The sequence below is a fragment of the Cyrtonyx montezumae genome, unplaced genomic scaffold (assembly GCF_038088225.1).
Source record: "Cyrtonyx montezumae isolate F1298 unplaced genomic scaffold, pur_monq_1.0 scaffold_3, whole genome shotgun sequence".
NCBI classification, from domain to species: Eukaryota; Metazoa; Chordata; class Aves; order Galliformes; family Odontophoridae; genus Cyrtonyx; species Cyrtonyx montezumae.
The window spans coordinates 160,028,649-160,041,764 of NW_027072034.1; the positions used below are offsets into that span (position 1 = coordinate 160,028,649).

General features: G+C 38.5%; 1 protein-coding gene across 2 annotated transcripts in view; it reads left to right on the plus strand.

The window, feature by feature from the left end:
• The window catches only part of LRGUK (leucine rich repeats and guanylate kinase domain containing), a 50,106-nt gene that overhangs the window by 18,910 nt on the left and 18,080 nt on the right, over nt 1–13,116 (plus strand). For both annotated transcript variants that reach the window (XM_065743829.1, XM_065743827.1), the window contains exons 11-15: nt 1,334–1,453; nt 4,999–5,095; nt 6,129–6,242; nt 10,719–10,920; nt 11,842–11,955. In XM_065743829.1, the coding sequence (XP_065599901.1) occupies nt 1,334–1,453; nt 4,999–5,095; nt 6,129–6,242; nt 10,719–10,920; nt 11,842–11,955 (647 nt within the window). The remainder of the gene's footprint in view (nt 1–1,333; nt 1,454–4,998; nt 5,096–6,128; nt 6,243–10,718; nt 10,921–11,841; nt 11,956–13,116) is intronic.

Genomic DNA, 13,116 nt, shown 5'->3' on the forward strand with positions numbered 1-13,116 from the left:
TTTTGCTGTTCTCTTGCTTGAAAATAGTACAGTAAATGGAGCACTGGACCAGGGTCTAGCTTCATTTTACAGTTTAGTAGCCCCACAGATGTACAGCCTCAAGCGAGTCAGTTTATTAGGTGTATGTGCTATTTCTTCTGTGAGGGTAGTATTTATCTACTTCGGTAGAGAATTAGGAGATTGAATTATGTTATTATCTCAGTGCTTCTGAAACATCCAGTCTCATTATGTTCGTATAACCTGGCACAAGATGCAGTTGTTTCGTTGAACCTAAACAAAGGTAAAGCTTTTACTGTGGATTTATTTATTTATTTATATTTCTCCTCATGTTTGTGCTTGATGGCTATCATTACTTCTTATGGATCTTGTCACTTGCAAGAGGAGAGTTAAAAGAAAGGAATCTGTTTTCAGGAGTTCATGTTTACCTGCTTTAAATCACATTAAATGTAATCCTAGTGCACTGAGATAGTTTTCTTCCTTTAAAATTGAAGTTGATCTGAAGCTATTCATTAGTTAAAAATGAGTGTTTTTGAAATTATTTCAGCTAATTTTGACACATTACCAAGTGGCATGATCTTATAGCCCAACTGAGATTGAAAAATGAGAGTTCAAAGTTGCATTCTATTTTTAGATGCCTAAAATGCTGGACGTTCAGAAATGCAGAAATGCCACTTATTCCAGTATTTAAAAGTGGAAGAAGGAAATTCAAGAATCAAACCATCTACACAGCATGGATAAAATGGAGCCAAAGTGAAGGCTTTGTATTTTTGCAGCAATTTGATTTCTTCCATTGTAGTGTTATTTGTGTTCAGTGGGGTTTAAGTTTCTTAGTGTCTCTCATTGTACTGAATTGAAGAGTTCTTTACAAATTACTGCCTTCATCTGTCAAGGGTTAGCAAGAATATATGCAGGAGTACATAAAGATTGGTAGGATTGAGTTGAGGTTCACACTAGGCTTATTGTCCTGATCATTAAAATATTACCATCCCTGCAATAGAATTGAAAACTCTTAAACAAAACCCAGCAATGCCATAACTGCAGAGGCAACTTCAAAAAGACTGAAAATCAGAGATTACTGTACGCATAACATGATACCGTCAGCAAAAGAGATCCCGGGGTCTTTATTGAGGCATTCTATGCTGTTTTTGTATTTAGAGCATATCAAACTGAGCACATGCTTTTCCTGATTTGTGTCTGTGCTGTGAACAATGTGAATAGCATGATAGATAGAAGAGATTAGTGGAAATGATGATGAAGTCTCTGCAGAGCCTTTTTACAATGTTGTGAAGACTTTATAAGTAACATAATGACTCCTTGTTTTCCTTTCTTGTAGCACTCTACCTAGTCTTGATGATCCCTACCCCATGTTGGTATTGGTTGGCCCTCTCGCCTGTGGGAAGAGAGAGCTTACTCATAGGATCTGCAGGCAGTTCAATAATTTCTTCAGATATGGGTAAGTTCACTTCTTAAGGTTAAAAGAACACAAAGAGATCAAGATTGAAATTGCTGCTGGTTTATTTTTTTTATTTTTTTCTCCCCAAAGAAGTTAAAAGTTAAATACAGCCAATAAATGTTAGTGGCTGTGCATTTTATCTCTTCCTAGTGCTTAATTGCCTGCAGTCATCAAATACTTTCTTTAAAAGAAATGCCATTTACATTATCTTGTTCTTTTTAAAGGTGAACAGCAAAGCAGCAAACAAAGAAGTGTCATTTATGCTCTGTTTATTGATCTGTTCTATGCTCACACATGCCCTTCAGTCTAAACATCTGTTGAGATATATATCAATTTCTCTTAAATTTTTATAATGTACCTGCATGTAAACACATTAGCATGCGTGTGCACGCTGCACCCAGAAGCTAGGCAAGAAGCAAGTGCAATTGCTGGACCAGTTTATTATCTTGCAAGTAGTGCTATCAAAGTAAATGGCACTTTTCTGCCTTCACCACCTGCTTGGAGGAGTAATTCTCCTACTCTGATAGGCCTGAATTAGGATCCTTTCAGTCTTGGGCTCCCTGTGTATTCAGTGGAGAGAAACCAGTTCTTTCCAGGGGAGATTCAGCTTTTGTGAATCACTTACCTGAGGTTTATACCTATCTTCAGTGCCTAGTAGATAGGAATTGTGACCAAGTCAAATCACCACTGTCTGGCACTTAAAACTAGGGGGTACAAGCTGTTCCTCATGTCCACTCATCCCATTCTTCATGGTAGCTAACTTCCATAGATCCTCTTATAGATCCACGTGCTATTATGGCACTGACCTGAAACCCTGTATAGCTGTTATATTATCTCTCCTCTATTTTATCAGTCTTCTAAATTTTTTTTGTTGTTTTTATAATCACACAGTTTTATCTGTTCACTTTTTTTTTAAATCATACCTTGGCCATAAGTTTCATATGCATATTATTTGCCACAACATCTTGATTCCATATTTATGCAGTCCTGGGTACTGAGCAGTAAGTTGTAAGTAAGGGACCTTCATCATGTAAATATTTGAGGAATATTTCTCAGTTTTGTGGCATCGTCGAATCACAGATCTGCATGTTGATATAATAACATAGAATCATTAAGGTTGGAAAAGAGCTCAACCAGTCCAACCACCAACCCATCACCACCATGCCCACTAACCATGTCCAGTACAGCCTTCCTGTCTAATGCAGAACTTCACAGTGAAGAAGTTTATATGTCTACACCGTGCTCAGATTAATGATCCAAACCAGCACGTGGCTATAAATGGGCAAATTGAAAGGACATTTGAAGAAAAGACCTGGGAGTTATGCAACTGGAAAGATGTATTTTGCCTTTCCTTAAAGAAACTGCTATGTTTTGAAAGATGAGATGGGAAATTGCAAACTAATTGAATGCCAATTGAAATCTTCTAAGCACTGTGCGTTGGGTTTTGTTTTTCTTTTTTTAGGAGCATTGTTTTTATAGTGTTTATACTATTTTATTTCCTTAACATTTTATGCATGAGGGGTACAAAAAGGGGAATAGAGACAGAATCTTAACAGAGCAGATAATTGCAACCATAAAGCAAAGTTGTATTTTAATTATTCAGTGGAGATTTAAGCAATTTTATGGCTTACTCTTTTAAATTTCAAACATTCCACTCATTAAAAATGTATTTCATGCAAGATACTCTAGCAGTTTGAATGTAAACATGGCCTTGCAATTAAAAAGGGTTGTAATGTTTAAAAGCGTTTCAAAAAATAAAGTGAAATTAGACCCTCAAACCATCTGGCTTGTGCTCAGGATTGACCTTTAAAGCTGGATGTGTTCACAGTATCTTAAAAAAAAATCAGTCCTTTGAAGTGATATTTTACAGAGCCTGTGTGTAGCACACCGTTCTCATTTGCCATAGCTTCCTGATGTAAAAAGAAAAGAAAAAAAGAAATAAGGAGAAAAAAAAAAGTGGGATCCTGTAAATTTCTTATTGTTCATAGCTCATCTACCTTAAATAAGTGAGCAGAAATTTGTTTGCTGTTAAAATGAAGATCTTAATTTAAAAGGGAAAAAAATAGAAGGTAGTTGTTCTGGGGTTTTGTACTCTGTTGCTTGTGTATACTTCTTCATTGGAGGGTTTTCTTAGGAAAATCCTCATAAAACAATAAAGACAGGGAAAGAAATTGTATTGCCTTAAGTCCATCAAAATGCCTATGGAACAGGAAAAAACATTAAATAATTGTTTTTTTAATTTTACTATCAAAATATATGTATTTTTTTCCTTTTGGCCTAAAAAATGTTTGATATTCAACAGTGGGTGTCTCTTTAATCAATGACTGTAGTGCAGATAACAGTCAGGTCCACCAATATCAAGTTTATCATTAATGGAACAGATGGTCTTTGAGGTCTTTTCCAACCTTGGTGATTCCATGATTCTACAGTTAATGACACTGAATGGCAGTGCTTTGGGCAAATCCTAGGCTAGAGAAGCAAGAGTTGGGTCCCTGGTCCATGCTCCAGACAATACTGACTTGGTATGAAGTGACTCCTTGTTCTGTTTTCTATCATTTCCAGCTCTAATCTCTAAGTTACCTCTCCCTGCCTCCTTAAAATGTATTAAAACCATCTCCAGAAATGTGGCGACGTGGGTGAGCCCAGTAGGTGGTATACTAGCATGGTATGTTTTTTGCCATGCTTTCCAAAACAGTCCAACAGCAGTCAAGAGGGAAATGTTGTCAGTGTGAATCAATGCCAAGGCTCCATGTCATGCTTTTGTTCCTGTTATCCAACAGTGTACAAATTAAAAACAAAATCAAGCCAGAAACAATTAGCAAAATATCATTTCCTAAGAACTTGAGCCACTGAATTAATATAGGTATATGATTAATATGCTATATGATTAATAGCAAAGTTGCTATTAATCCAAGCTTAATCCAAACTTGCTACGTCATTAACTTAGCTGGGGCTTTTTGGACTGGTTTAGTTTTAATGTTTTTCCCTAGTAGTAAGTTCCCATATCTGAGGCTTATCCCATTTTCTGTACCTGGTGACAGGCAATTACTTCTCTTGCCTTGTGTCCCACTTACGTCCCTAGTTCCAGGACTGTTTCTCCCCTTAATATTAAGGCACTATTTAAAGATGGGTCTTTGTATCTCTTTCTTAACCTCACAGCTCAGTCTAACTCCTGGTCTCCTTTTCCATTTTTAGGATTCTACTTTATATCATTCACAAGCTGACATAACTGGAAAAAAATGGTTTCATCGTTTCTCTATTACAGGGTGCTGTGACAGCTTCAGCTCTGGCTATCCTGGGTTGGAGGGGATTTATAGCCAAAATGTAACGTTACATTTAAACTTTTTTTGTGTATTTATGAGTTAATCTTTCAAACATGCAGCATTACTGGTATGATTTGCACCTCTTTATATTTCTCATATTTCTTCTCTTCTTAAAAATGAAGTGATTTGTAGTATTCTCCCTTTTTTTTTCCCCTTCCTATTCCTTGGCTGCTTCTGTGATTGAAAACAGGTTATTTCTTTATTACACCATTTATCTTCCAGTCCCTGTCACACCACCAGGGCAGCTTACTTTGGCGAAGAAAACAGACTTGATTATCATTTTGTTTCTCAAGAAGCATTTGACAAAATGGTGAAGACGGTGAGTACCTCACTAGGATTCTGGCAGGACTGTTTGCTACAGAGTGAACTCAGTTTTTTCATCCAAGTTACCATTCACAGTTATGTGAATGAATTGTGAAAACTCATACAAAGCAACCAAAAGTTCATTGTTTATTTATGTTGTCTTTTCTTCTGTATGCATACATAGAAACTACTCAGTAGGCCTAATGGTCAGTAGGAATCTTCAAATAGCATTATAATGTAGAAATAATCTTATTTGCATGTGCAAGTATCTAGTGTGGGTACAGGATACATAAACTCCTGAAGTATCTGTCATCTCCTCTCTAAATTTTCCAGTAGCCCTGCAGGGAATGCAGTCTTTTGAAGTTTAACAAATTCCCCCTAAAGGCATTGTGCCTCCAGCTACTGTTTCTGATGTCTTTTGCTGCCTGCAATAAAATTTTGGCTTGAAAAACCACAACAGAGCTCATTATTTGTACTTGTACAAACAAGAGAGCCAACACAGTCTTAAGTGACTGATTTTAATGGTTCTTAATAGTAACTCTCAATAATCAAGTAGTTTCACTTACATTTCTCCAGACATACTGCTGGGAACCAGATTTTCAGTTGTTAGATATTAACTTTGAAATTTCTTGGGCAATTATGCATTCTCCTTGCAGGATTGTTTCTGTCGTCTTTTCTTTGGCATCTTCTATTTTATATGGCATCGCCATATGGTTTGATGTAACGTCAAAAAAAGGATGCCCCTTTGTTTTAGATCTTGCTTTTTTACACTGTGAATAAATAACCAATGAAAGCTGTAACCTGTCAGCAGCTTGTTTTCAAGGCTCTGGTGTTTTATTATCCATGAACAATGTATGAGCCCATACCCTGCGGGCCAGCTCTTCTCTGCAAATGTGTTCCCACTGGCCTTATTATCATTGATGATTTAGTCAGGGCGAAAATTTGTTGGAAAAGCAAGCTAAGAAGTCCACAGTAATTATGCTCCTTTAAGAAAGTGGTTTTCATTAAAATATTTCCTTTGTCATTATAATTGCTGTTTTGAATTTCAGGGGAAGTTTATAGCAACCTTTAAATACAGCAGCTATTACTATGGACTTGGAAGAGACACTGTAGATTCTATTGCCAGAGAGGGTCTTGCGACATGTATTCATTTAGAACTAGAGGTAAGAACTGCATCTTGCTTAAACATTTTTGAATAAAATGGTTGGCCATGAGCCAACGGTGTGCCCTGGTGGCCAAGAAAGCCAATGAGATCCTGGGGTGCAATAAAAAGAGCGTGGCCAGCAGGTCAAGGGAGGTGATCCTCCCCTTCTACTATGCCCTGGTGAGGCCTTACCTGGAGTACTGTGTCCATTTCTGGGCTCCCCATTACAAAACAGACAGGGATCTCCTGGAAAGAGTCCAGCAGAGGGCTACAAAGATGATAGAGGGCATGGAACACCTCCCTTATGAGGAAAGGCTGAGGTCTGTTAAGCCTTGGAAAAAGAAGACACAGAGGGGATCTGATCCACTTCTATAAATAGCTACAGAGTGGGAGGCAAAGGGACAAGGCTAGACTCTTCTCAGCAGTGTGTGGTGATAGGAAGAGAGGAAATGGCCGCAAACTGAAGCATAGCAAGTTCCTCACAAACGTGTGTAACTCCTCTGCTTGCATCGAGTAGCTCTCCATTTTCTATACATGAAGCTATACCTAACATTTCCTTTGCAGATATCCGCATTTAGTCGCATGCATCCCATGGCTGGCATCTTAAAATTTCTTAATCAATTTCTCCCATCCTCAGCAGCCTTATGTCTTGACTGTGTCATCACTGTTTCCATTAAGGAATCATCAGCTTTTCATCCACATTATTTCCACCTATCCCCAGCTTAGAGTAGGGCCTGTCTAGAGCTGCACATTCCTAAAACAATGTCAAGCTTCTCCTGTCAGAGGAGAGCAACAGTGGAGGCAATATTTTGGGCAGAATTGTTAGAAGATGGAATCTCTGTAATGGATTGCTTTACCCTCTGTGATTTGTCAAGTGCACATGCACGGATGGCAGAATCTCAGTAAGTCTTGCTGTGTTAGGAAATGAAGTCACAACATTACAGCAAAACCTATCTATTGAAATCCCCAAATAACAACATTTTAGCTCATTCTCTAATTAAATACATTTTATTATCTTAGATGGTTTACTAGATGAGGGAAAAAAGAGGAAAGCCAGGTTTCATTTCCTTCTAAAATCATTCTCCAAAATAAGCTCCATCTACATAAGCTTCCAGAACAAGAGACTACAGAGTGCTCAAAACACAATACTGAGTGTTTCTGTGTTTCACTGTGTTTCTTGGGCATAGATTTATCTCCAGGGGATTGCTACAAGTTCATAGATATCACTACACCCCCTGATGGGGGAAAAAAACAACAGATAAGGGAAGAAATGTGGGAATCTATAGTGTTAACTTAGGAACCTAGGTTGTGCATGCACAGTTAGGGGGATGACTAGGGAGACTGAAGAGGCAGAACTGTGAATCACTCTGTCTCTGCTGATTGTAATGAGCATTAATTGTGTTTGTTGTCTTGCCAGACAGACCCTAAACGTAGAAGAGAAAAAAAATAGGAGAAGATAAAATATGATGGTGTGGTGTGCCTTTTAAAGCTGTCAATTCTTCGTAATCTAGATGTGTTAGCAAAAAATTTAGGAGAAAAAACTTAATGGAATTTTGTGTTTATTCATATGGAGGTTAAACCCAGTGACATGGGCAATGACTATAGTTTTTCCTGGATGTAACTGAAGTCTTTGTGGTGGACAGACAGCTAAGAAACAACATTGTCGCTGAAGTTTTGAGGTCACATAGTTATTGTGTGCACTCTTGTATCACTGTGGACTCCTGTAGCAGATGAGAAACAATATTGGTGAGTTATGTACATTAATAGAAGTTATCCAACTCCATTATCTTCTGCTAGACTCGTAACAAAAGTGATTTAGCACTATTAAAAGAAATTTTAATTATAGTTCATAGGCTGAGACTAAAAATTTAGAGCTGTTCGTTCTGTTTAATCTACAGTATATATTTTACTGATAAAGGAGGCTGACACAAATTTTAACAGCTACATCTTGCTGAGCCCACACTTGCAGTTAGCGAAGCTGCTACAATTCTTACACACAGTATGTATTGGAGAAAGCACATTTGCAGTGCTTTTCATTTGCTTGTGTAGCCATGGATTTCTGGATAGTAACAGAGGAGCTGCATGTTCCAACCAAGGGCTTAGTTGCAAAGTGGCTCATGTCTCATTATAGTCCCAGAAATGTAAGTAGAATCACAGAATCATTAAGGTTGGAAAAGGTTATGAAGATCTTTTAGTGCAACCATCAACCTATTCCCACTGTGCCCAGTAAGCTGTGTTCCCTGGTGTGGCATATCTACCCTTTTCTTGAACAACTCCACAGACAGTGACTCCACCTTGTCTCCTCCAAGAAACCGTACTCTTTTGCTCTTGATGCTGGTTATCCAGTCAGGCTGTGGTGTCAGAGGAAACAGGTAAACATTAGTTGTGTCTTTTCTATAACCCCATACTGTTTACTGAAGAAACTGAACTACTTTAAATGGATGGGCATCTTCAACTCCAAAGGGCTACCCCTTTGGCCTTGCTTGACCTCATATAGAAACTCAGGAAACTCAAGTTAGGTTTTTTTTTCTAATTTTCTGAGTATCTCCTTGCTTCCAAACAGCATCAACTTCTGCATTTTGTCATTCTTTATTTTAAAGTCGCTTTTTCTAATTTCACGTTAGACAGTCACTCAACCTATAGTCTCCGTGTAATAAATTTATTGGGTTCACCAGGAACTTTCTATCTCTCTTCTTTATTTCTCTTCCCTGTCCATCCCTGATGGGCTGCCTTCCTATTCCAATGTAGTTTGTGGTCGCGTTAATCATGTGTCACATTACTTTTTCATCAGAAAGAGACATAACTCATGGTGCAGCTCGAGATGTGGAGGATGTTCCTAGGCTGGAATGTGTTTTCTGATGGTTGTTTCACCTCTGAGAAGTTGTAGGTGCCAGATGCCACATTTTGTGCTCCAAATTCCCCCTTCCAGTTTTCACCAAAATTAATAGGACTTTCCCCAGAGTCATTCCTTGACACTTTTTGAATGGATCAAAGTACAGTTCCATACCTAGCATGCTGCAAACAGAATTAAAAATCACTAAGTGTTCAGCCAGTAGTTGCTTGTTGTATGATTTTGCTTACATTTGACTGATGAAAAATTATGGGGAACCCCAGCTTTAAGCATGTGGCTTTCAGTTCTGATGGAATAACAGTGTTTGGTTTTGACATATTAATTCCTCTCTGTTCCTGCCCACTTTAGCAAAGAAGGCATAGCATGTCTCAGTGAAAATGAGCTTCCCTAATGTGTATGCTCTTAAGATAATTTGTTCATCATCATGCAATACAATGGTTGTCAGCAGTCCTTGATATTGGTGTTTGTTCAAAATGACCAAAACGATGCTTCAGTATTTTTTTATAATCTCTGAAGAACTTTGGCCCTAAAAAGGAAAAAGTGTTTTGCCTCTGGTGTTGTTACCAAGGGGTTGTTAAAATGGGTTATCAATGACTGAGTCCTTTGCTGGGAGGATATGAATGTTGGTAGCTTTTTTTTCCTCCCAGGATCCTCTTGAGATCTTTATGTGTTTGGTAGCACACATCTACACCTGTCTTCATTGGTCTGCAGCTCTGGGTTATATGGGTTTCCTATTATGTGTGCTAGATACTATTTCTTCTTGTCCCCCTTTTAACTAGTGTTGTCCAGCTCCAGATCTGTATTTTTTTTAATGACCATTACTGGCACATTTATTGCTGTGAGATTTCTACCATCAAGCCTGTGCCTCATCTCTTATTGTCCTGTGCCTGTACTCCTTTGCATTCTGTCCTGTCTCTGCTATTGTAATAGGCCTGTCTTTATCTACTCCACGTTATTGAGTCATAAACATCTCATAGTACCTGGAACAATTGCTTGTTACTGCTATCTAGAGATAAAACTATGGTTTTACTACACTAAGATAAAACAAATCAGATAACACACCTGATCAACAAAAGGAATTGCTGTCACAGCTGAGCCAAGTATAACTAAGTTAAGGGCAAGTCAAGAGAAGTCTGGAGGGAGCAGAACAAGCCTGAGTCCTGAAGCCCTGAAAACTCAGTGTTACAAGCAATGGCAATACCTCATTACAAGGCTCCATGGTCACAGTATTCTGTTTTGTGTCTGTAGAAGGAGAGAGAAAGGATTATTCAACATATGAGTTTGTGCAAATGACAGAAATGACAGCTGTCAAAAATTCAGGATTGGTACATGCATCAGAAGTATGATGAAGTGTAATGCTTTAAATTGCTGTAAGAATTTGACTGAAAGGATTCCTTTAAATGCATATTTAGAATAAAGTAGTGCTATTCTTATAACACTTTTCACATGAAGACATTGTGGCACTTTGCACTGAACTTGCTTCTTTTGTCAAGTTGGATTGCAGACCTTGAGACCTTGGATTCAGGTTACCAGTACTCCTTTCACAGTACGTTGTGATAAATAGTTGTCCTCAGCTCAGGTATAAATTCAAAAGACAATCACTTTCAGGAACAAGACATTGTGCTTTTCTGTTTTGTTCTGAAGGGTGTGCGTAGCTTGAAAAATACCTACTTTAAACCCAGATATATCTTGGTGGTACCAATGAACAAAGTAAAATATAAGGGACATCTGCGGAGGAAAGGATTATTCAGCAGGCCAGAGATAGAAGAAGCAGTATCCAGAGTGGACATGTACATCAGAATAAGTGAGGATCTTCCAGGATACTTTGACGCAGTAGTCAGCACGGGTGAGTTAATCTCTTCTGTGCTATAAAACTGATTTCCCATGTTAGAGCAATAAATGAAGTGTTACAACAGCAAGTGGATCCCATAATTGATTTGCCTTGTTAATTTTTGTCTCGGGAACCCAGATGCTCTGAAGGTTTGTCAGGAGTGTATTATTCTTTGTCCCAAGTTGTCTCAAGTCCATCTAGAAAGGAAACCAAATAATTGAACTCAGCAATGCTAAGTGTTGTCTCCTGTGAGACTGTCAGAGAGATGTTCAGTGATTCATGCTAACTGTTGGTTTCTGAGCAGAGGTCAGAGGTGCTTTTGACCTAACAGATCTAATTATCTTTGGACCAGATAGACTTTTTCAAGTGTTGAATTGATGGCTGATATGCATCTTACTATAAAGGAGAGGCCGATGCCATGATTTTCCTTGTCGGACTCTTCTAATTAGTAACTTGTTCAAGTCCTCCAGCCTGAGACAGGCAACGTGTGGTCAATATTTCATTAAAACCAATGTTTGCTTCATGCTATTAAGGGACTGAGGGCAGCAGAAGGTGGAAAGGAATCCTTCTCTAATTCATTCTGTGTGTGACCTTTTGTTGAGGTCGCTTTCCAGTTCATCACAGTGATGGTGAAATATTTATATCATAGTGATAAGAAAAACAGTATCTGTAGTTATTTTCAAAGATTTATGGAGCTTACAATTTAAATAAAGCATTAAAAAAACTAAAACACTGTAAACCAAACTGTAGAATAGAGTGTAGAAACTTTGGGCTGAATTTCAGATTGTTTGCTTGAATGTGTTGCTTATGAAGAGGAAGATTTTTCTCCCTGGATGAGTTAAGAATGCGTTTGTGTCTCAGGGTTCTGTGATTTGTGACTTTGTACTGATGAAAACTTGTTTTTTTTATTCACAAAATGCTTATCCCTTTCTGCAGATGAATTGGATGAGGCATTTGCAGAGCTGAGTTTCCTGATAAAGGAATACCTGGGTCTGGAGCCACCTGCAGTTTCCGATATCAGTCAAGACATGAATAGCAAAGCAGGAACAGGTACTGTGTCTGGGAACATGCTACTACTGCTTTTATCAGTAGAGTATTCCTGCTTATTTGTCATGAGAATTAAAAACTGTGAATGATGCAACCTGTGAGACGGCCCGTCTCTGAAAGCTGTGTGTTTCTCTGTAATGGGTCTCCTGGGCAGTTTTCTTCCTGGAATGTAAATCTTTAATGGAGATCTTTCCAGGTACTTTACACTGCTGTGTGCCCTGAGGCAATAATATGCAGAAAGTAAGCTACTAGTCTCTTCTGAGGATGATTTTGAGCTGAGGATCTCCCATTCATTCCAGATGAATCACAAGCTGGATATGTGTCCCTGGCTGAGAGCTTTGTGCCTATCAAACTTGGACAAGAAGAAAAGGGTACGGCACTTACTTTTCTGTTTCCCCCAGGATAGCCAGAAGCATGAAGAGATAAATGAAAACCAGGATAGTAAGATGAATGAAGGCAACTTGAAAATTTACTCCAAGTGCTTTTGGAGTTTCCCACTGCAGCATAAACCTAGATGATTGGCACTGTGTTTAAAAGAACCCTTTAACTACATGAATAAATGAAGATGAAGCCTCTTGATCAATTCAGGCTAGCTCAAGTACACGCTGCTGCAAAAAGCAGTTCTGCCCAACTTCTCTCTCCGGCCTGGGCATTTGTAGTCCTCCTGTGCTCCCATTCCTCTGATAGTGCAGTCACATGTAATCCATCCAAAACCTACCCTAGAGAAGATCACACCTGACTTTCAGACAGATCAGTTCCTTGATCCACCTCATCATGTAGCTATAGGGTTAGCTATAGGAGACAAGGGTAAGGGAGAAGAGCTTCATGAGTGCTTCTGGAATAAGAAAGCACTGCTGTTATCAGAGAGCAGTCCTAATATTATCTTATGAGAACTCAGTTCCAGCTCATGTCTTTATTCCAAACAGAAGACATTACCAGCTGAGATAAAAGCGGAATACAGTCTCTAAAATATGGGTGAAAAAGAAATAAGAAGCAGATATCACAGCAGTAAGATGTTGCACAACACAGGCTAACAACAAGCTCCTTTATGTGAATTCTTACCTCTAAGAACCTGTGTGGTTTATGACTCTCTTGGTTAGATCCACTGCAACAGGAGAGTAATTAGTTTCTGAAGTTGCATAGAGCCAATATTCATGACCTTCT